General features: G+C 46.5%; 2 protein-coding genes across 6 annotated transcripts in view; both read left to right on the top strand.

The window, feature by feature from the left end:
• Window positions 1–18488, top strand: part of LOC122397745 (ryanodine receptor) — a 38409-nt gene extending 19921 nt beyond the window's left edge. Inside the window, exons 18-58 of one of the 4 annotated variants that reach the window (XM_043397110.1) lie at window positions 108–207; window positions 1262–1460; window positions 1533–1906; window positions 2128–2359; window positions 2429–2458; window positions 2588–2732; window positions 2859–3154; window positions 3230–3763; window positions 3828–4060; window positions 4123–4225; window positions 4299–4454; window positions 4623–4738; window positions 4820–5365; window positions 5426–6244; window positions 6308–6462; window positions 6523–6691; window positions 7072–7349; window positions 7419–7639; window positions 7882–7972; window positions 8041–8357; window positions 8434–8737; window positions 8807–8960; window positions 9022–9813; window positions 9872–10890; window positions 10955–11326; window positions 11459–11571; window positions 12077–12170; window positions 12254–12499; window positions 13097–13508; window positions 13587–13991; window positions 14062–14278; window positions 14337–15195; window positions 15254–15459; window positions 15531–15774; window positions 15847–16134; window positions 16201–16487; window positions 16557–16617; window positions 16697–16975; window positions 17046–17202; window positions 17265–17430; window positions 17512–18488. In XM_043397110.1, the coding sequence (XP_043253045.1) occupies window positions 108–207; window positions 1262–1460; window positions 1533–1906; window positions 2128–2359; window positions 2429–2458; window positions 2588–2732; window positions 2859–3154; window positions 3230–3763; window positions 3828–4060; window positions 4123–4225; window positions 4299–4454; window positions 4623–4738; window positions 4820–5365; window positions 5426–6244; window positions 6308–6462; window positions 6523–6691; window positions 7072–7349; window positions 7419–7639; window positions 7882–7972; window positions 8041–8357; window positions 8434–8737; window positions 8807–8960; window positions 9022–9813; window positions 9872–10890; window positions 10955–11326; window positions 11459–11571; window positions 12077–12170; window positions 12254–12499; window positions 13097–13508; window positions 13587–13991; window positions 14062–14278; window positions 14337–15195; window positions 15254–15459; window positions 15531–15774; window positions 15847–16134; window positions 16201–16487; window positions 16557–16617; window positions 16697–16975; window positions 17046–17202; window positions 17265–17430; window positions 17512–17674 (11952 nt within the window). In that variant the 3' untranslated portion in view covers window positions 17675–18488. The remainder of the gene's footprint in view (window positions 1–107; window positions 208–1261; window positions 1461–1532; window positions 1907–2127; window positions 2360–2428; window positions 2459–2587; window positions 2733–2858; window positions 3155–3229; window positions 3764–3827; window positions 4061–4122; window positions 4226–4298; window positions 4455–4622; window positions 4739–4819; window positions 5366–5425; window positions 6245–6307; window positions 6463–6522; window positions 6692–7071; window positions 7350–7418; window positions 7640–7881; window positions 7973–8040; window positions 8358–8433; window positions 8738–8806; window positions 8961–9021; window positions 9814–9871; window positions 10891–10954; window positions 11327–11458; window positions 11572–12076; window positions 12171–12253; window positions 12500–13096; window positions 13509–13586; window positions 13992–14061; window positions 14279–14336; window positions 15196–15253; window positions 15460–15530; window positions 15775–15846; window positions 16135–16200; window positions 16488–16556; window positions 16618–16696; window positions 16976–17045; window positions 17203–17264; window positions 17431–17511) is intronic. The other 3 variants (XM_043397112.1, XM_043397113.1, XM_043397111.1) reach the window with 3 other exon arrangements.
• A 594-nt stretch (window positions 18489–19082) lies between these two features.
• On the top strand, window positions 19083–23188 carry LOC122397840 (solute carrier family 35 member F2-like). Of its 2 annotated transcripts, none has more exons than XM_043397279.1 (8): window positions 19083–19219; window positions 19704–19813; window positions 19920–20113; window positions 20693–20855; window positions 20929–21085; window positions 21287–21497; window positions 21677–21804; window positions 22981–23188. In XM_043397279.1, exons 1-8 carry the CDS (start codon window positions 19101–19103, stop codon window positions 23186–23188), a joined length of 1290 nt encoding a protein of 429 aa, XP_043253214.1. In that variant the 5' UTR covers window positions 19083–19100. The 2 variants fall into 2 exon arrangements, with proteins under 2 accessions (XP_043253214.1, XP_043253212.1); XM_043397277.1 differs by lacking the exon at window positions 22981–23188 and adding an exon at window positions 22104–22333 and having other exon boundaries at window positions 19089–19219.
• The last annotated feature ends 318 nt before the right edge of the window (window positions 23189–23506 follow it).

The raw sequence follows: 23506 nt of genomic DNA, 5'->3' as shown, positions 1-23506 counted from the left end.
CAAACGAAATCGACGTTGAATGGAGTAGTTTATTGTTATATGGCTGCCACGGTTCGCGTCACGTCACGTGTGAGGAAGTGTTGAATTGGTGAAATTTTATTTTAAAGGAGGAAAAAGTATACTCGGGCACAGCCGAAACATTTGGCAAACAATGGCAGGTTGGAGACGTTGTCGGGGTATTCCTGGATCTAATTGACCGAACGATTAGTAAGACGGAATCTTTAAGCGAACGCTTCAGCTGCCATTTCAAGCTATTATACACGTATAATTTGAGTACAGAGATAGACTACTGGATACAGACATTCTAAACATAGAGCCACAAACTTGCAAACGAGGATTCAAAATCGGACAAATCCATTAACGACGCACTAATTGGACACCCAAGAATTAGTAGCTTCCATTCGACAAAATCTCCTTCGGTTCTCTCATCCCGTATTGATTGGTTTATCGTGTTTTGTACAGTCGACGCGAATGTTGTTCGCTTGATCGTCCAAACTCAGCAGCAACTCCGCAAGGAAAGAATAAAATAGACTCTGAGAATTGCTTTCGCGAAACGAGCAAGTACTCATTGGTTATCAATTCTTATTTCACCCTTTCGCTGCAGCTGCGCTTACGTTTAAGTTTCATAGCACAATCAACCTGTTAATCCTGGCGTTACCATTGTTAATAAAATCATGTCCTATCGACGTAGCTTGATGTCAGTTATTGTCTTTTTTTGGTATCCAGTATTCTACTCATTGTCAGTGTTGTACAGTCAGCGACAACAGCGCTTACGTAATCCATACTGGTCATACTCACTAACCACAATGGTGACCCCGAATTACTGTAAAATTGCCACGCTTGCTTGCTCCAAAACAATAGTAAAATTAAGAAACAACAGCGAATAATATATAGCGACGAATCTGATTCGAGGAGAAATAATCCCACTTTGAATAAACATTAACCACCCTTCTACTTCTTCGTTATATCTTCTTCTGAAAATTTTATTATTATTTTTTTTATTACACATCTCGATAACGGAGCCTTACTTTTATATTTTTTTTTATTATTTCGAACCAGTATTCTATGCATGCCTAACATTCTAGTCGACTAATTTTTGCACTTGCTTTGCATAGTTTTGTGTAGTTCTTTTATATCTATGTGTTAACGATGCTTCAGTGACAATTTTAGTAAAAATTTTCTTAATTAGAACATTCTCTTGCTATCGATTAGTCTCTATAGTTGATCGACGTTAGTGTCAATATAATATAATCTCGTCTAGGCTTTTCTCTCAACGGAGAATTGCTGATGGACGCGCTCGGTGGTGAAACGTCTTTCGCCGACGTGCAGGGCGACTGTTTTGTCCCAGCTTTCACGCTCGGGGTTGGCCAAAAAGCGAAATTAACATTCGGACAGGACGTCAACACTCTCAAGTTCTTCACGACTTGCGGTTTGCAAGAAGGATACGAGCCATTTTGCGTGTAAGTGATTCGTTAGTTCTCACAAAGCTCTTATTAATTTGCAAGGTGTTCAATAGTCTTTTCATCTTCCAGAAATATGAATCGCCCGGTGACATTTTGGTTCACGAAGGATCAGCCGATCTTCGAGAACACGGACGACATGGCCGACACGAGGATAGACGTCGCCAGAATACCAGCCGGTTCCGATACTCCGCCATGCCTGAAGATCTCCCACAACACCTTCGAGACCATGGAAAAAGCGAACTGGGAATTCCTACGATTGTCGTTGCCAGTCATCTGTCAGTCGACGTTCGTCTCCGAGAGTGAGAAGTTACGAAGATGGCAAGAGATCAAGATGCGTCAGAACAGACTGCTGTCCGAGCAAGTGGAACAAGCGCAACAGGCCGCGCCATCGGCTCACATGGAGCAGATCATGAAGTCTGGCTTCAGCATGAGTGACATTAAAGGTAGGATTTATTTTCAGCACAGTCGATCCCTCCAGATTTAAACGAGTTTGAGTAATGTCAAAGGAATGGCTCGTATATTCGAGCAAGTCTATTCTGGACGCGTGAAAGTGTATATTTATCCAACGTTTGAATTCCTCGAAGGTATACAGTAACAGAAAGTCCATGGATACAAAGATTAAAAATTTCTAATTCTAAAATTGATAAAATCTTGATCGTTTCAGGATTGCAGAGGAACTATTCAGAGGATGCAGTGGAAGCTGACGAAATGATGAAGGAGTCGCCGTTGCCCATGCAGAGAAACAAACCCACCAGACCTCCTAGAAAAGGTTCCCTTTATGGTTCGAGGGTTGGGAACATGGAGAACGCCATCAGCGAGACTGAGATGAACGGATACGGCGACATGAACGGCGACGTGAAGGATGACAAGAAGAAGCGTGGGCGTTCACCGTTCCGGTTAGTATAAGCAAAACAAATATTTCTGGCGAACTTTTGGGACGAATTCTGATATTTGAACCTTCCTAGCAAACTTAGCAAAGAGATGGAGGATGCACCGTAAGTCAAACTAGAAATTTTCCATTATTAGAATTTCAGAGATGTTCCCCCTTGCTAGCTCGATTCTCTATGCATGAATTTAATGTGAAATTATCTATAACGTCGGAGGATAATTATGAAATTTCGTAGGTTCTTCTCGCGCAAAGCGAAGTCCCCGGACGCGAAATCGAAAACGCCCGAACCACCGGTGCGCTCCGACGTCTCCGACAAAAGCACCAAAACTCTGCAGATGAACAAAGCAAGTAGCCGGCCACCTCAAGTTCGCATATCAAACGTAAAAACATTTATTTTATTTATTTATTTTTGCGATCCAGCCGGAACTAAATCTTCAGAGCAAAACTGAACAAAAATTGAAACACTCGTTTTGAAATTTCGATTAAACCGTTCGATTCTTCCATAGACGGACTTGAAGGTGATACCACCGCAGATCCCGGAACGCAACGCTCCGAAAGCGATGTCCGTTTTGAGCGGATCTGGCGTCGAGGCGATTGGGAACGAAATATACGACGCAGAGTGTCTGAAGCTGATGAACGAGTACTTTTACGGGGTGAGGATCTTCCCTGGACAGGACCCAACTCACGTTTACGTTGGTTGGGTCACGTCTCAATACCACCTACACACCAAGGACTTCAATTTGTCTCGCGTGAGAAAGGGATCGGTGGTCATCACCGACGACTACGAACGTCCCGTGGAACAGTACGTTAAAATCACTTGCTCCGCGCGTAAAGCGCTGTCTAATAAACAAATATAATATCCCCGTTTGCGTTACAGAGTGGACAGACAGAGTTGTTACATGGTGAGAGCAGACGAGCTCTACAACGAAGTCACGCAGGATGCTTCCGGTAAAGGAGCGTCCCAGGGAATGTTCGTCGGTTGTTTCGTGGACACAGCTACAGGTTGGGTGTCCTTCACCTGCGAGGGCAAGGAGACCAGCCACAAGTTCAAAATGGAACCGGACACGAAGCTGTTCCCCGCCATCTTCGTGGAGGCCACCAGCAAAGAGATACTTCAAATCGAGCTAGGCAGAACCTCGACCACGCTGCCGTTGTCCGCGGCCGTTTTGCAGAACTCTGAACGCCACGTTATCCCGCAGTTCCCGCCCAGGTTGAAGGTGCAATGCTTGAAACCCCACCAGTGGGCCAGAGTGCCCAATCAGTCGCTCCAGGTGCACGCTTTGAAGCTCTCCGACATCAGAGGCTGGTCCATGCTGTGCGAGGACGCGATATCGATGCTGGCCCTGCACATCCCCGAGGAGGACAGGTGCATCGACATTTTGGAGCTCATCGAAATGGACAAATTACTCAGGTAATTTGTAAAGACACGATGTTTGATACTGTTTCACAACGCTTTAACGTTTCGATTGCAACAGCTTCCACGCGCACACCCTGACGCTGTATGCAGCTCTGTGCTATCAGTCGAACTACAGAGCAGCCCACGCTCTGTGCCAACACGTCGACCAGAAACAACTGTTGTACGCTATCCGAGCAGAGTACATGTCCGGGCCCCTACGACAAGGATTCTACGACCTGCTGATCGCTCTGCACCTCGAGTCGCACGCAACGACGATGGAAGTGTGCAAGAACGAGTACATTATTCCTCTAGGTAAGACCTTCGTTATCTGTTCGATAAATATTCCCATACGTCCAACCGATAAACGTTTCCAGGTCAGGAATTGAAGGAGTTATACGAAAACGAAGAGATGAGGCACAGCCTCAGGTACCTGGAGACCGAGTCCGTTCGTCCCCAGATGAAAATGACGGACATCAGGTAAGTGTATTTAATCGAAACCTAGATGTGAACCCCGTAACTAATAGTCGACATCAAGGGAAATTCCTTCCAGCGACCAAACGATCGAGAACATAAGGAGCCTCTACAGTCCGCACTTCCCGCTGGACGTGGTGCGAGATTACGTGATGGAGGCTTTAAACGAAGCCGTCGAGGTCAATCAAGTTCACAATCGAGACCCGATCGGCGGCAGCAATGAGAATCTTTTCCTGTATGTACGATTCTGTACGCGCGCACGCCTGGGCTATGTTCTGCATGATTAAACTCGACGATATCGCGACAAGAAGAAGACGCTTTCAGGATAATTTGCGCTGCTTACTGCTACAGGCTCAAACCTTGTTCGTACGCCTTTCACTGATACAATCGTTTTGCTTTACAGGCCGCTTTTGAAACTCGTTGATAGACTACTCCTAGTTGGAATGCTTAGGAACGAAGATATCATGAAGCTTCTCATCATGATTCATCCTGAAACTTGGGACCCTACGTTCGACAAAGGTAGACACTTGACCGTGCCTTGATCCCTAAACGGAAGACATCCAATATTATTCTCAGTGCTTTGTTAAAAACGAATTTCAGAGGGAAAAGACGAGCACAAGAAGGGACTACTCCACATGAAAATGGCGGAGGGAGCGAAGCTGCAGATGTGCTACCTGCTTCATCATCTGAACGACATCCAGCTACGACATCGCGTCGAGTCCATCATCGCCTTCAGCCACGACTTCGTTGGCGACCTGCAGTCCGACCAGCTTCGTCGTTACATCGAGATCAAGCAGTCCGATTTACCGTCGGCGGTGGCCGCCAAGAAGACCAAGGAGTTTCGGTGCCCTCCTCGCGAGCAGATGAACTCGATTCTGAGCTTCAAGAACATGGACTTCGCGGACGATCCGGACAACGTGCCCTGCGGAGAGGATCTGATAGGCAGGATGAACGAATTCCACACCAATCTGATGTCTTACGTGTCCCTGCACGCGCTTCAAGACGCTGCTGACGCCGCCAACGAGCCGGAAGAAGACGTTCAGAAGCCTGGCGCTATGAAGAAACTGTTCAACTTCATCAACGCTGTGAAAGAGTTGGAGGAGGAGCCCAAGCCAGAACCTGAACCGGAAAGGAAGACTCCGGAAGGTGAGTAGATTAAAATTGTGGTGGTCTCCATTCTCAAACTGTGCTCATACTTTTTTGCAGAGGTGTTCCGTAAAGTCCTCATATCGACCATCGTTAGCTGGGCCGAGGAATCCCAGATCGAGACTCCGAAGTTGGTTCGAGAGATGTTCAGTCTATTGGTGCGTCAGTACGACACCGTGGGCGAACTGATCAGAGCTCTGGAGAAGACGTACGTGATCAACAGTAAAACGAGAGACGACGCTGCCCTGATGTGGGTCGGTCTGAGCCAGATTCGCGCGTTGCTGCCCGTCCAAATGTCTCAGGAGGAAGAGGAGCTGGTCAGAGAGCGACTCTGGAAGTTGGTGAACAATCACACCTTCTTCCAGCATCCGGATCTGATCAGAGTGCTGAGGATTCACGAGAACGTGATGGCGATCATGATGAACACGCTGGGCAGACGCGCGCAGGCTCAGTCTGACGCTCAGACGCAGCCTCAAACCACGGAAGGCGAACCAGCTTCCAAGGAAAAGGACACGTCTCACGAGATGGTGGTAGCCTGCTGTAGATTCCTTTGCTATTTCTGTCGCACGTCCAGGCAGAACCAGAAGGCGATGTTCGATCATTTCGACTTTCTCTTGGAGAACAGTAATATTTTGCTGTCGAGGCCATCTTTGAGAGGATCCACGCCCTTGGACGTGGCTTACTCCTCGCTGATGGAGAACACGGAACTCGCGTTGGCGCTCAGGGAACACTATCTCGAGAAAATCGCCATCTATTTGTCCCGTTGTGGCTTGCAATCGAACTCTGAACTCGTGGAGAAAGGTTACCCTGATCTGGGATGGGATCCGGTGGAGGGTGAACGATATTTGGACTTCTTGAGATTCTGCGTTTGGGTTAACGGTGAGTGTCGAATTTGACCACTCCTCTAGCTAAGATATGTAAATTGTTTATTTATCTTTTCAGGCGAAAGCGTCGAGGAAAACGCAAATCTGGTGATACGTTTGCTGATCAGAAGACCAGAATGTTTGGGACCAGCCCTTCGAGGTGAGGGCGAAGGTTTATTGAGGGCCATCATAGACGCCAACAAAATGTCCGAACGCATCGCTGATCGACGAAAAGTAGGTTGCATCGTGTTATCGTTAACGAGTGATACAATATCGAATTAATTGATAACACAGGTGCACGACGAAGCGGAAGGTACATCAATGATGCAGTTCGAGCATCCCCTCCCAGAATCAGACGACGACGAAGACTACATAGACACTGGAGCAGCGATCTTGAACTTCTACTGTACCCTGGTAGATCTATTAGGACGCTGTGCTCCTGATTCGTCCGTTATCGAACAAGGTGAGTAAAAATTGGGACCACAAGCACCCCTCGACCATACTCTCATGGATTTACTCTTTGTAATATAAGCATGGCGGTGATATCTGCATTGTGTGTCGTGATCGTAGCACTTGCTTCGTCATTTTACACAAATCCAGAACCTCGGAAGCGATAGACGCGATTATTTTCATTTTCGAACCGTGGCCCAGTGTATCACGAACTCCTTCATGTTTCCACAAAAAACTCGTTATTGAAAAGAACTATCTAACAAGAGTGTTTATTTTTTTTATCGAGCTACAGAGGCTTCTACAGAATCCGTCGGTAATATATACGTAATAAAAATTTTCTTTTCGTTGCGATCGCATTCTGAGAACGACACTGAGGTCGAGCACGCATTTCAGGGAAGAACGAGTCTCTGAGAGCAAGGGCTATTCTGCGTTCTCTGGTGCCCCTCGACGACCTACAGGGTGTCCTGTCTCTGAGGTTCACCCTGCTGAATCCAGCGGCTGGCGAAGAAAAACCAAAGAGCGACATGCCGTCAGGTTTGATCCCAGGACACAAGCAAAGCATCGTCCTGTTTTTGGAACGCGTTTACGGCATCGAAACGCAGGAGCTGTTCTTCAAGATACTCGAGGAAGCTTTCTTGCCCGACCTGAGAGCCGCCACTATGCTCGACAGGGTGAGTAGAACTCTGGACATCGATCATTGATCATTGATTGTTCATTGAAAATTATTATCGTTGCTACAGAACGATGGTTACGAATCCGACATGGCCCTGGCGATGAACCGTTACATAGGAAACAGTATTCTGCCTCTGCTGATCAAGCATTCCAAATTCTACAACGAGGCGGACAATTACGCCAGCTTACTGGACGCCACGCTGCACACCGTCTATAGATTGAGCAAGAACAGAATGCTAACGAAGGGTCAGCGAGAGGCTGTGTCGGACTTCCTCGTGGCACTGACCAGGTAAACACGAGCTTCTTTGACACATGATTAAAATAATTAACGGAATCGTTTTGTTGCTTAACAAGAGAAGTCCACGAGTTAAATGTCTCGTAAGTTCTACCAACATTATTTTAAACCGCTTATCCCCGCCTACGATAAACGTCACAGATAATAAGCTATGAGGGCGATCAGCGCTTATAGCATTCTTTATTATCAACGCAATCCGTCGACGAGTCGTTCCTAATTCACCCGGTTCTTTTTAGCCAAATGCAACCCAGCATGCTGTTGAAGCTACTCCGAAAGTTGACCGTGGACGTGTCCAAGCTCTCGGAATACACTACGGTCGCTCTACGGGTGAGAATCTCGTTCTCGATAATTCATTTCTCTAATTCGAGCAACGTGTAAATTATTTTTTGTGACAGTTGCTGACTCTGCATTACGATCGTTGCGCAAAATACTACGGATCGACCGGTGGGCAAGGCGCGTACGGTGCATCGAGCGACGAAGAGAAACGTTTGACCATGGTTCTCTTCAGCAACATATTCGACTCGCTGTCTAAAATGGACTACGATCCGGAATTGTTTGGAAAGGCTCTGCCTTGTCTCACGGCCATTGGTTGTGCTCTGCCGCCCGATTATTCCTTGTCTAAGAACTACGACGACGAGTGGTACGGAAGCAAATCCGCGTCCACGCAATCGCCCGATGGACCCTACAATCCGCAACCAATCAACACCTCTAGGTATTCTACTGTCCTAAACACGCGAGATACAACGATCAACTTTGAGTAACGCTTAAATTTTCTCTACTTTCGACAGCGTGGTTCTCAACAACGATCTTAATCAAATCGTACAAAAGTTCTCCGAGCATTATCACGACGCTTGGGCCAGCCGGAAGCTAGAAAACGGTTGGACTTATGGCGAACAGTGGTCAGATGCAAATAAAACTCATCCTAGACTGAAACCGTACAACATGCTGAACGATTACGAGAGGGAACGCTACAAAGAACCGGTCAGGGAGAGCTTGAAAGCTTTGTTGGCTATAGGATGGAGCGTTGAACACGCCGAGGTGGACGTACCTTCGACCAATCGTAGTTCTATGAGACGATCATCGAAAAGTCAAGTGAGTCGACGCTTCGTTTAGAAATATTTCTCTCAACGTGTCGATTTTTGCGTCACCGTACAATTTTAGGGTGATGCTGCAAATCCGTTTAATTACAATCCTCATCCGGTCGATATGACGAACCTGACGCTGAGCAGAGAGATGCAGAACATGGCCGAGCGTCTCGCAGACAACGCACACGACATCTGGGCCAAGAAGAAGAAGGAAGAGCTCATCACTTGCGGTTCGTGTCGATAGAAAATCCAAAATAACTTCTTCGAATAAATATCTGTTGTCTTTCGTAGGAGGTGGCATCCACCCACAGTTGGTACCGTACGATCTGCTCACCGACAAAGAGAAACGAAAGGATCGCGAACGTTCCCAGGAGTTCCTCAAGTATTTGCAGTATCAAGGATACAAGCTTCACAAACCTAATCGAGGCGGTGAATCCGAGGTTACTACCGCTGGTGCCTCCGTGGAACTACGATTCGCCTACTCGTTGCTGGAGAAACTGATAGCTTATTTGGACAAAGCGACGATCAACATGAAACTGTTGAAACCGTCCGACACGTTCAGTCGACGCAACAGTTTCAAGACATCCACGCGGGACATCAAGTTCTTCAGCAAGGTGGTCCTGCCGTTGATGGAGAAGTATTTCAGCACTCACAGGAATTATTTCATCGCCGTGGCCACGGCTACCAACAACGTCGGGGCAGCGTCCTTGAAGGAGAAGGAAATGGTGGCAGCCCTTTTCTGCAAATTGGCCAGCTTGCTCAGGTCCAGACTCGCTGCTTTCGGGCCTGACGTTAGGATCACCGTCCGTTGTCTTCAGGTGCTGGTCAAAGGCATAGACGCGAAGAGCTTGGTGAAGAACTGCCCCGAGTTCATTCGAACGTCCATGTTGACCTTCTTCAACAACACCGCTGACGATCTGGGGCACACGATCCTGAATCTTCAAGAGGGCAAATACAGCCACCTCAGAGGCACGCACTTGAAAACCTCGACGTCCTTGTCGTACATCAACAGCGTCGTCTTACCGGTACTCACAGCCATGTTCGATCATCTGGCTGCATGCGAGTATGGCAGCGATCTGTTACGTAAGTAAACGATCTTCGTGTTAAATCGACAAGCGTTAATTCGTTCATTTCTTAACAGTGGACGAAATTCAAGTGGCGTCCTACAAAATGCTGGCGTCCCTGTACACCCTGGGCGTGGATTCGTCCCTGACGCACGACAGAAAGTACTTGAAGACGGAGATCGAACGCCACAAGCCTAACTTGGGCTCCTGTCTGGGCGCGTTTTCGAGTTGCTTCCCCGTAGCCTTCCTGGAGCCGCATCTGAACAAGCACAATCAGTTTTCCCTTCTGAATCGTATCGCCGACCATTCCTTGGAAGCCCAGGACATAATGTCGAAGATGGAGTCGAGCATGCCAACGCTGGAAACGATCCTGGGAGAGGTTGATCAGTTCGTCGAGTCCGATAAGACCTACAACGATCTTCCACAGGTGGTCGACGTCATTCTGCCTCTGCTTTGCTCCTATTTGCCCTTCTGGTGGTCACAGGGACCGGACAACGTGAATCCAACGGAGGGAACGTACGTTAGCATGGTCACCAGCGATCACATGAACCAGCTTCTGAAGAATGTTTTGAAATTGACCAAGAAGAACATTGGCAACGAGAACGCTCCGTGGATGACACGTATCGCCGCGTATACTCAACAGATCATCATCAACTCGTCGGAGGAGCTGCTGAAGGATCCCTTCTTGCCACTCGCTGAACGCGTCAGGAAACGCACCGATAACATGTTCCACAAAGAAGAATCTTTACGAGGTTTTATCAAATCGTCCACCGACGATACGTCGCAGGTCGAGGCTCAGATTCAGGAGGACTGGCAACTCTTGGTTCGCGATATCTACTCGTTCTATCCTCTTCTGATCAAGTACGTCGATCTGCAGAGGAATCACTGGCTGAGGAATAACATCTCCGAGGCCGAGGACCTTTACAATCACGTGGCGGCGATATTTAACATTTGGTCCAAGTCCCAGTACTTCTTGCGGGAGGAACAGAACTTCATATCCGCGAACGAGATCGATAACATGGTGCTCATTATGCCAACGGCGACCAGGAGGCCTGCCGCTATTTCCGATGGAACTGCACCATCCGGCGGAGGCAAGGTCGGTGTCAAGATTTTATTCGAGAGAGAAGTTATTTTAACTTGCAATATTATTTGGTCCACAGAAAAAGAAGAAACACCGTGACAAGAAGAGGGACAAGGACAAAGAGGTGCAAGCGTCCTTGATGGTAGCCTGCTTGAAGAGGCTGCTACCAGTCGGTTTGAACTTGTTCGCTGGACGCGAGCAGGAGCTGGTGCAGCATTGCAAGGACAGGTTTCTGAAGAAGATGCCGGAATACGACATCGCCGAGTTCGCCAAGACGCAGCTGACGTTGCCGGACAAGATCGATCCAGCCGATGAGATGTCCTGGCAGCATTATTTGTATTCCAAGTTGGGCCAGAAGAAGGACTCCATGGAACCGGTTAAGGCGCAGCAATTAGAGGACGTCGTTGCAAGGATCACCGACATGGCCAAAGTTCTTTACGGTCTTCACATGGTGAGTAGAGATTCGATGTTCCTTCCGGTAGCTGAACATAATTTATTCCACGACCACTGTTTCTCAAATAGTTGAAGCTGCTTCGTTGGAGACCTCGATCGATTCATTTAGTAATTTTGTGTTCTCGAGTAGATAGATCATCCGCAACAGCAGAGCAAGGGTCAATATCGATCCGTGGTGTCGATACAACGTAAACGAGCGGTGATCGCTTGTTTCCGTCAAACTTCCCTACATTCCTTGCCCAGGTATCCTCTTTTGGTTCGATCGCGTTACTGGTGTTACGCGAGACTTGCGTTTGCTTCGATCGTGATCGACGAGAAATCGAATTCACCGTTCGCTCCTTATGCCTTTGTTGCATCTTAGGAACTTATCGTTTTTGTTTTACGTTTGATTCTGTTTGTGTTGCGTTCTACTTTTATGGAAACCAGTGACCAAGTACTTCGGTTGGTTTTCGTACTGTTCACGAGAGCTTGCGTAAGAGTAGCAATGGGTAACGTTGACCGTCGACGACGTATCCTTTGATTATTTGCTAGTGATCTAACAACTATAGTTGTGTGTGCATGCTGCTAAAAGGCAACGAAACCTCCACCATCTCGAGATGGATGGAAGCGCGTGTTGTGTGCGGCCAGAAAGAGGGCAGCAATTGCATGTCTGCGTAGCGAGCCGCTTTACAAGTTAAGAAGGTAAAGTAACTGTTTGATACTGATACTACGCTTTACTGTATACAATAATTGGGGTTTGGTATTCCAGGCATCGGGCTATAAACATTTTTGCGAGAACGTACTACGAGCTCTGGTTGCAGGATGAGAACGTCGGTCAAGAAGTTATGATTGAAGACCTTACGGTACTTCTAATTAATTCTACCCAAAACGATCTTTGTACGCTTTGATGCAGAACCGTAGAACCGATCCCTTCGTATTCCCGTAGCAATCTTTCGAGGACGCAGAACTGAAGAAGATGGACAAAGCCGAGGATGAGGGAAAACCAGATCCTCTGACGCAACTCGTAACAACATTCTGCCGTGGCGCCATGACAGAACGGTCCGGTGCTCTTCAAGAGGATCCCTTGTACATGAGTTACGCTCAAATTATATCGAAATCTTGCGGCGAGGAGGAAGAGGAAGGCGAAGACGAGGGTGGGGGAGGTGAAGAGGAAGGGGGTGCCTCGATCCACGTAAGTATTCGAAACGCTTCTGTCGCAATTTTTGCTAACGAGACTCTCGAAAGTCGTAAACGATACGTAAACTTAATTACATGATGCTTAAGAAAAAATGAGAATTACGGAAAATTGTCCGCTATGCGTGAAACTTATTAACAACTTCCTGTCTTTTTCTCACGTACTAACCCTGTAGAAGGCGGCACATAAGCTACTTATGGTAAGAATAAGTAGTTATCGCGGAGATTCATTCGCATCCATGTGTACGCTCCTTAATTCAGACTTGGAAATGCTACCATTGCTAAGTGCAAAGCAACCTTCATCGTATAGACTACCCAATCAAAATTAACTTGTGTACGGTCATAGGTGTTTAACGATACGTAATTATGCTTGCGTCGATGATGTCCGAATCCCTAATCACACTCCCCTTTGATTGCCTTCATTTCACCCGAACCTCGACCTGTTGCTAATCTCATTAACCAACACTATGATGCTTTTTTAATGCTTTCCCGAAGCGACCAATGTACAAACTCATGGTAAGACACTTGCATACATGCTTAAAGATCAATACTCGAGAACGCATTAGCGATCCTTCGATTCGCGTTGCTTTTCCAGGAACAAGAAATGGAGAAGCAGAAGCTTCTCTTCCACCAAACGCGTCTGGCGAATCGCGGTGTGGCGGAGATGGTGTTGCTTCATATATCAGCCTGTAAAGGATTGCCCAGCGAGATGGTTATGAAGACCTTGGAACTGGGAATCTCCATTCTACGCGGCGGTAACATAGAGATCCAACGAGGAATGCTGAACCACTTGAAGGAGAAGAAGGACGTGGGATTCTTCACCTCGATCGCTGGTTTGATGAATTCTTGCAGCGTCCTGGACCTGGACGCGTTCGAAAGGAACACGAAAGCTGAAGGACTCGGTGTTGGTTCTGAGGGTGCAGCTGGTGAGAAGAACATGCACGACGCAGAGTTCACGTGTGCTCTGTTTCGATTCATCCAACTGACTTGCGAGGGTCACAATCTTGGTACGTTGCTTTATATTAAGATTTCGTGCAATAACGAAACTGTAGGACACGATTACTGAGGATTTTCGATGTTGATAGACTGGCAGAACTATCTGAGAACGCAGGCTGGTAACACGACAACCGTGAACGTGGTCATTTGTACCGTCGATTACCTTCTGCGACTTCAGGAGTCCATCATGGACTTCTATTGGCACTACTCCAGCAAGGAGCTCATCGACCCTGCTGGCAAGGCTAACTTCTTCAAAGCCATAGGCGTTGCCAGTCAAGTCTTCAACACCCTCACCGAAGTGATCCAGGGACCTTGTGCACAGAATCAACAGGCACTGGCGCACTCTCGATTGTGGGACGCCGTTGGTGGATTCCTCTTCCTGTTCTCTCATATGCAAGACAAACTATCGAAGCACTCGAGTCAAGTGGATCTTCTGAAGGAGTTGTTGAACTTGCAGAAAGACATGATCACCATGATGCTGTCTATGCTGGAAGGTATTCCTCCCAGATTCTAAATTGCACTCGATGACTTCTACTTCGATTCTTACAACATTTTTCGTCGCAGGTAACGTTGTAAATGGAACGATCGGAAAGCAGATGGTGGACACGTTGGTAGAGTCTGCGGGCAACGTGGAATTAATTCTCAAGTACTTCGACATGTTCCTGAAGCTGAAGGACCTGGTATCGTCCCCCAGCTTCCTGGAAGTGGACCTCAACAGCGATGGCTGGGTGTACCCCAAGGATTTCAAGGAGAAAATGGAACAGCAGAAGAGTTACACAGAGTAAGTTCTTCGGATCGTTGGATAGAGACGAACAGGACTTTTAATAAAATTCTTTTAGCGAGGAGATCGAGTTTCTACTGGCCTGTTGCGAGACGAACCACGACGGCAAGATCGACTACGTGGCCTTCATGGACCGTTTCCACGAGCCAGCGAAAGAGATCGGCTTCAATCTTGCCGTTTTGCTCACCAACTTGTCCGAGCACATGCCCAACGAGCCCAGACTGGCGAGGTTCCTCGAAACAGCTGGCTCAGTATTGAATTACTTCGAGCCTTTCCTCGGCAGGATCGAGATCCTGGGTGGCAACAAGAAGATCGAGCGTGTCTACTTCGAGATCAAGGAGTCGAACATCGAGCAATGGGAGAAGCCGCAGATCAAAGAGTCGAAGCGAACGTACTTCTACAACACCGTCGTGGAGGCAGGGGAGAAGGAGAAGCTGGAGACCTTCATCAACTTCTGCGAGGATGCCATCTTTGAGATGCAACACGCGAGCGCGTTGATGGCCGTGGAAGAAAGTGGAGGAATCGGAAAAGCGAGAGAGTCGTCCTACACTTACATGACGGACGACGACGAGGAGAGGAACAAGGATCCTATCAGAAGAGGCATTCAGACATTCAAGGACAGTATTTACTTCTTCTTCTCCATATTCTCGCCCAGCAACATCAAGAACAAGATCGCCGAGATGCAACAGATGACGATACTGGAACTCTTCATCGGATTCTTCAAAATGATATTCTACGCGTTCTACTATTCCGGGTTCGGGTTTGGCTGTATACTTGGGTACTTTATGAGGCTGCTGTTGGCATTGATGAAGGGACCGCACGTGGAGGAGCCTGTCGTCGAGGTGAAGGAAGAGGAAGAGAAACCCTCGAGACATCTACCCGCCTTGCCACCGACGCCGGACGAGTCTAACTTACAGGTACGATTGTTGGATTATCTCGATGTATAAGGTAGGATTTTAACGATACGTTGCACAGGTGCAAGCCTTCGGAATGGATATAACGAAAGAGGAAGGCGGCCAGATAAAGATCGCGCCGCACGAATCGGCAGCTTCGACTCCGCAATCGAGCATCGAGGAAACTGGAGAGAGCACGCCGGAAGAGGCTGCTGGAGAAGAAGGTGCGAGGGCGGAAGCTGGTACCGGGGACTCGGAAGCTCCCGTTTCCTTGGCCGACTTGCTAGGGTACGATAAATATTCTATAACTTCCTGCACCAACGTTGAACGTGGATTTAAATATTCTTGCTCGTCAACAGTGGCGAACAGGCTAGAGCTCAGGCTGCAGCAGCTGCGGAAGCAGCAGCCGCGCAACAAGCAGCAATGGCTGCTGTAGAAGCTGAGGCGAAACACGAAACGACCACGGAGACGTCGTCCTCTAGCATCGACTTCTCCGAGTACACGCATCGTATCGTATCCTTCTTGGCTAGGAACTTCTACAACTTGAAATACGTCGCTCTGGTCCTCGCTTTCTGCATCAATTTCATGTTGCTGTTCTACAAGGCAAGGACGATTCTATGCACGCGGAACCTTGGCGCGAGTGAGATTCTCGTTACGTCATAAATTGTTTCACAGGTGTCGTCTTTGGCTGGCGACTCGGACGAGGAGGGCAGTGGTCAAGTGATGGCGGACATATTGGCAGAGATGTCTGGCGAGGGTCCATCTGGTTCCGGAAGTGGCAGCGGGGTGGAAATGGGAAGCGGTAGCGGGGAGGACGAATCGGAGGAAGAGGAGGACGCGTACGCGTTGGAATACGTGGAAGTGTCCGAGGATTTCTATTACATGGCTCACGTTATGAGGCTCATGGCGTGTTTACATTCGATCGTCTCGCTTGCTATGCTTGTCGCCTACTATCACCTCAAGGTAAGAATACCAAGGTATTCGAGAACAGCTGCGTTAGAGCTTCGAATTACGAAAATACGTCTTCAGGTGCCGCTGGCCATCTTTAAACGGGAAAAGGAAATCGCGCGAAGGGTGGAATTCGACGGTCTGTACATCGCCGAGACACCGGAAGAGGACGACATCAAGGCACACTGGGACAAGATGGTGATATCGGCGAAAACCTTCCCCGTGAATTACTGGGACAAATTCGTGAAGAAGAAAGTTCGACAGAAGTACAGCGAGACCTACGACTTCGACTACATCAGCAATCTGCTTGGTATGGAGAAGACTTCGTTCAGCCAACAGGAAGAGGAGGGTTCTGGTTTGATACACTTGTAAGTGGAACTATCGTGATAATTTGGACGCGACAATTTCAATTTCTATAATACGTCGATTGATTTCAGCATTGTAAATATCGACTGGAGGTATCAGGTTTGGAAGGCCGGTGTCACCATCACGGACAATGTGAGTGACGTTTGATCAAGATTGTAAACAATATCGCGTCGTGACTTGTACGTTACATCGTGTGTTGGTGTTTCCTCAGGCATTTTTGTACAGTTTGTGGTACTTCATCTTCTCGATCCTCGGGAATTACAACAACTTCTTCTTCGCGGCCCACTTGCTGGACGTGGCGGTTGGATTCAAGACGCTACGAACGATCTTGCAATCCGTTACGCACAACGGCAAACAATTGGTGCTGACGGTGATGTTGCTGACTATCGTGGTCTACATATACACGGTCATAGCGTTTAACTTCTTTAGGAAATTTTATATCCAAGAGGAAGACGACGAGGTGGACAAGAAGTGTCACGACATGTTAACGGTACGAATTAAAAGAAACTATACGTGTGTCTTTGTCCTTTGCGAATATTTAACTAATATTTTTGTCGCAGTGCTTCGTGTTCCACTTGTACAAAGGTGTCAGAGCTGGTGGTGGTATCGGTGACGAGATTGGAGAACCCGATGGCGACGACTACGAAGTCTATCGTATCATGTTCGACATCACTTTCTTCTTCTTCGTTATTGTTATTTTGCTGGCTATTATTCAAGGTAAGTCTTACTCGTAATTCCTTCAGGGTATCTGAAATATCATCCCTTCGTTTCCCATTCAGGTTTGATTATCGACGCGTTCGGTGAGCTTCGAGACCAGCTCGAGAACGTTAAGACAAACATGGAGAGCAACTGCTTCATATGTGGCTTAGGAAAGGAATATTTCGACACGGTTCCCCATGGATTCGATACGCACGTTCAACAGGAGCATAATCTTGCTAATTATATGTGAGTCGTCGATGCAAAGGTCTCGTATACGATCGATCTCGTCACGTTCAAACGTTCGATCGCACTGATTTCTATTTCCAGGTTCTTCCTCATGCACTTAATCAACAAACCAGACACCGAGTACACCGGTCAAGAGACGTACGTGTGGAACATGTATCAGCAAAGGTGTTGGGACTTCTTCCCGGTCGGTGATTGCTTCCGCAAACAGAACGAAGCGGTAGAGGACGAGGCCAAGAAGAAATAAAATTCTTTAGCTCGTGTAGTTGTACACGCGTCTGGACGACCAATCGATCGTTACTCGATGAGGAAGATTTCTTTCCCTGAAACGTCTTCGATAATCGTAGTCTCTAACTTCTTCACGCAAAAAGGGATGCATTAATAACATTTGACTACCTAAGATCGAACTTTAGGGAGCTACGTTTTCGCTCGTACGCTGCTTAGATAGACCGGAACGTTTTGCATTCGACATTTATCGTTACCTCGAGTCTTGCGCCAAGTTTTTAAGCCGCGCGTAGAGCGCGTTGTCATTAAAAAAAAAAAAATCTTACAGAGTCGCGTGCGCGCGTACGAGCGAATCAGGCTGGGAGACTGGTGAAATATTTTTCCAACCTATTTTTCCAACTTTGTAAGGGTGACTGGATCGTATAACCAACAGTTTCCTCCTTAGATAGGTAATTGCAAAATGTTGTTAATCATTGATCACGGGAACCGACTGCACAAATTCTTACATTATCATAAACGTTACGATTGCCTTCTTTTCATACGTCGGGCGACCACACTTGTGCATAAATAATTTAACTCATTAACGTAATGTTTGAGATATACATACATAAGATAATTACGTAAGTTGAAGGTGTTTAAAGTTTATATAAATTGCGGAAAGAATCTCTGCGATCACACGTGGGGAACTTTTTAAATGATCATTGACGACTGAAATTACGATATAATCAAAGATGTCAATACGTTGTAAATAACGATCTACGACGAGATTACCTGAGAATAAAGAAAGACATACTTCTTTACTCTGTCCTGAGATTCTATCGATCGACCGTTTCTAACGACGCCAAAAGATCGCTAGTTTGTCCCAGTCCTATGACTACACATATTTTATTTAGCTATTACATCACTTAGGTATTGTTTTTTCTTTTTATATTCGTAGTAAATCGCCTTTCTCGTTACCAATCCTCCCCTAACGATGATACTATCGCTGCCTGCGGCAAACGAGGCCAAGCTATCGATTAACCCTCGAAACAAAACCAACTCATTTTCAATACGTTCTCTTTCAAAAAAAAATAACTCGAAGTAAAGATTTATCGCGTGAAACTGTCCACGGAATGGACGGAAGTTGCTCGTCGTCAACGATCGATCGATCTAAGGGGCGCGGAGCTTTAATAGCGGAATAGGGACGCGTGTGCTGTTGCACCGTCGAACATCCATCGATCTTCCTTCCGGTGACGCGCGTCTCGCGATCGATGCGAACTCGAGAATAACGAGAAGACGTCGCGAAGCAACACGGCAGTGATGTGTTCTCGGCCGCGTACGCAGTTTCTCGTCGCGTTTGGAAAAACGAAAAACCCGAGGTCCCTCCTTGCTGGAAGACCCGATAGAGGGAAAGAGGTCGCGCAAGCGCCCTTATTCTAGCGCCGGTGGTTAAGAGCCTCAGGGCGAAAATGCACCATGCCATGGGAGTGTCAACGGGCGATCGTTGTTGCGGTCAAAATACGGCGATGCAGGCGAGGAATGGGATCTGCGACAAAATCGAAAATTACATATCCGAGCTCGGACAGTGGTACGTAAGTGATGGATCGTCGGCCAGCGAGAAGGATCCTGGAAGGAAACCGTCGATCCGCCCACGAACCGGCTACACGGCGGCAACCAGGGGGCGGGAGGGGTTGAATTCGAGGATAAAAGTGGCGGGTGTTCGCGACGAATTTTCACGCGTACCTCGACTACCCGTACGAACGATTTATTCATACGTTCGCAGTGTTAATTTTCACTTGATTTTTCGCTGTAGGCGATTCTTTCTTTTCGACAATTTCCGATCTCATCAATCGATTCCTGTCGGTCGATCGAACGTCTCGTTTATGCAAACGCGTTTTCGTTTAAATTGTCGGCCGCAAGTGTGTACCTTCGGTTGTTTACTCGATCCTTCAGTACATTTTCATTTGTTTGCTCGTAGAAAATAAACGATGCCGTGCGGTGAAAAATACGCCGCGGTTACGGATTATATAAATATTCGAAAATGTTTCGATGTTTTCTCTCTGTATTCGCAGGGCGATATGGAGAACGATAATAATGGGGCAATTTTTGTCCCTGGTGATGTGTTTCATGACGCTCGTAAATCATCACATCAACACCTCGCTGCAGCTTTTGCTTCCGACCGGTAAGTGACTAACGAGCGATCGTTCGCGCGAAATTATTGTTGTACGAGCAGGGATCGAGCGGTATGTCGCGGTATCATAAGCTGGTAAATGCTTTCTGCGAGACAGGACAAAACATTCCGCATTACGTTATGATGAGCCTTGTGTACACAACCTGGATGTCCTGCAGAGGAGTGGGGAACGGCCTAATTTCAGTCATAAGGGCCCGCGGATGGAGGTACTTGTTGTTGGCACTCATTGACGTCGAAGCATGCACACTTGTAACATACTCGCATCAATTCACCAGCCTAGCTAGTATACAGGTATGCGCTAATGATGTCACGCGTGACTTCAGCATTGCACCTCGCTAAAAAAACGATGACGAAGTTCGTGATTTTCGGGTCAGCTCGCACGAACGAGACTTTAGCGTCCCCGAGAATATTTCGAGCAAAAATTGCCACGCACGAATTACTACTTTCGTTTCTTCAATTTCTAACTAGAGAACAGCTTTCGCCTGATTATTAAAAAGTAACTTCCAAGTGAAAACTAGCTCGAGACGATTCATTCTGGAGAAAATTAAAAGACGAGAAGGGGATTTTCATCCTCGTGAAATTACGTGCAGACGTTAACGCGTAAACTTTTGTCGTTTAGCCGTCAATCGAAGGGCCGTAGTATTCGTGGAAGTAATGAATGGCGCGAAACATCCATTGTATCGAATATATACTACCACCGATGAAAGGAGGACGCCGGGTCTTCGACCCGATACGCTCGCCCCGCGGCGGGCTATTCTTGATCGAACGTGGATGCAGCCCTCGCAAACTTCGTCATTGTCATCCGCACAGCATTGAAGTTTTAATGATGTAAACGTCCGTCGATGGTTGACGTTGGAAAATTTGTTTCAGCTGCTCGACTGTGTGGCCATACCAGTCGCGTTGGCACTCTCGTGCTTGGTCCTCGGCGTGAGGTACAGAATGGTGCACATCGTCGGCGTTTCCGTTTGCTTGATGGGGGTGGGATGTTTGGTTTGGGCGGGGATCGACGACAATAAAGATCCTGCATCCACAGGTGATCGTTTAATCGCCGTTCCGCTGATAGAATATGTGATGGCGTTTTTAAATGTCCAACTCTCTCTGTGAAGGAAAAAATCAGCTTGTCGGTGACATGCTGTGCCTCGGCGGAGCGGTGTTGTTCTCGGTGACGACGGTGCTGCAGGAATTGGCTGTCAAGACAGTCGATATCATCGAGTATCTGGGCATGATCGGTTTCTTCGGCATGATATTGAGCTGTCTGCAAACGTAAGTCCGCTGGAAAAGATCAAAGATGGGCAAACTTTTATTCGAGATGACATTTAAATCTTTATCTATATTTGGACACCATGGTACTCCGTATATTATTATTTATACAAAAAGGGTTAAATCAACGTGACAAAAATGTTCCATGGTGTCTGAATATTGTACAACATAGATAATAACTCATAGTCGCTAATGATATTTCAGGGCCGTGCTGGAAAGTCTGAAATTGGAGTCGTTCCATTGGAACAACGCGCCCGTGATCACGTTCTTGGTGGTTTACTGCATCATGCAGTTCGTGTTTTTCTCTCTGGTGCCTGTTATATTGTTCGAGTCGGGCGCGACGGCGTTGCAGCTGGCATTGCTGACAGCAGACTCTTTCAACGTTTTATCCGGCATGTTGATCCACGAATACAAGGTACTTCTTCCATTTGAGCTTTCTTCGAACGTTCCAATTCATGGAGAAATCCTCGGTTTTCCTTTCTCAATTTCTTCTATACGCTCCGAACAAATTCTGCAAAACTGTCTGCAACGAGCGTGACGCACAATGCCGGTATATCTGCATATGCTAATGCGCTCCCTCGATCTCTGTTCCAGTTTCACGCATTGTACTTCGTCTCGTACACGCTTACTATGACTGGCATATACATTTACGCGATAAAGAGAACGCCGATGTCTTCGAACCCGCGGAGACAGCACATCGAACTCCCTGCTCCGGATTACAGGTAATATTTTTCAATATCGAAAATAAATTTTGCTCCAAACGTACCTCAAAACTGAACGAATTAAATACGAAGGGGATGACGGAGTCGAAGGAGGTCAAAAGTGTTTTTGTTCGAAGCTCGAAAAGTATTGAACTTAAAAAATGAATGGTTGTTATGTATCGTGTCGACGACCTTGCGATATAACAAAAAGTAATACTCTAGGTTGAAAGTAATTTTCTTCTTCGTGCTTCCAATTAAGATTTTCCTAGTTTGAGATATTCCGAATCATACTATAACTCAAGTTTTTCTAATAATTACAGTTGTCCCTCGAATAACGCAGGGATTCGGAACGTCGACGTACCGCGTAGTTGACAATCCGCGCAACTTTGAAACTCCCCTCCACACTCCTTCCACAAATCTTTATTACATACATAGCTACTGTTGACCCGAAACCTTATTATATACGCTGTATATGCATATCTATATATGTACTATATTCTTAGAATAAAATAGGCTAGGGAAAGGAAAGTGTTCTTCAGGGAATCATAGATAAGGACGAGAATATACATTGTGTATGATATATACTTATATTATTTACTATAATGTACATTATGTATATGTATTATTTACACTTTTCGAAAATACACTGTAACTTTTGTCTGACTTATTTCGTTCGCATTTCTTTAAAAATATTTTTTTTATCGAACCAACCCTTCTTCCACCGTTTCTTTTAATTTCTGATCCATTTGTATGTATACGTATGAGTGTGTATGTATGAGAACCACGAATACCGACAGCCGTAGAGATCACTAAAGTCATCTAATAATGATATCCTAATTTTCGTTTCAACCTCTAAACACTCAGTGACTTCTCCCTTCAATATATTTCAAATTTGAAATCGATGGGGTTGTCGACACAGTACACAATCACCGAAAACCATAATTGACTTTGGAATGTCATTAACGCAATCATCCTTCCTCCGTGACATTCTAACGCCCCCCTTTTACGTTCTGTGACTTTCATATGTTGAATTTATTGCAGCAATAAGCGCAAGTTCGATCAAATTTTCTACTAATACGCAGTCTTCGAATCCGTTGCACGTTTCAGAAATAGTTTCTCCCCTACCTAACTCCCACTACCATTAACGGTCCTCTACGGCTGACAAGAAATTAACAAAGAATTGACTGTGAATTAAAGTGACGTCATTTTAAGAGACATGTATCGTCCCGACGTGGAAGAAGTGGAAATGGCGACGAGTTCAGGGATGTCCGGTGTAAGCGGCACCCTGGACGTAAGGGCGTCTACGGTCGGGAGCGAGAGGGAAACTATGGACGCGACGAGTTTACCACCGAGCGTAAGCTCTGACACGGAATTCACCTCCTTCTACGGAAGCTACTACGATTGAACCACCGTGAGAAACGCGCAGAGCGGCCAAGAGTTCGTCCCTGTTAAAGTTTTACGCGAAATTTTAAAGCGGTGACGGCGGAAAAGCGCCGCACCGCGTATACGATGTTACCCCCAAATAACGACAACAAATAGATAATACGTTCGTCGCGGAAGTTTGTAACGCACGTTATCGTGTAACGATTAATCAAAACGTTTTTCTAAGAATGTAACCGTTTTACTATCGATCAGTGATATAAATGCGATATTTATTGCTAATTTGAATATTTATCGATATATAAGTATTATATACCCTTGTTGCTCAAGATAGTTTGTAAAG

Source organism: Colletes gigas, unplaced genomic scaffold, assembly GCF_013123115.1.
Source record: "Colletes gigas isolate AHSC1104 unplaced genomic scaffold, ASM1312311v1 Colletes_gigas_Sc00010, whole genome shotgun sequence".
In the NCBI taxonomy this organism is placed as follows: domain Eukaryota; kingdom Metazoa; phylum Arthropoda; class Insecta; order Hymenoptera; family Colletidae; genus Colletes; species Colletes gigas.
The sequence above is the reverse complement of the archived record's forward strand: the minus strand, read 5'-3'. Positions and strand labels throughout refer to the sequence as shown.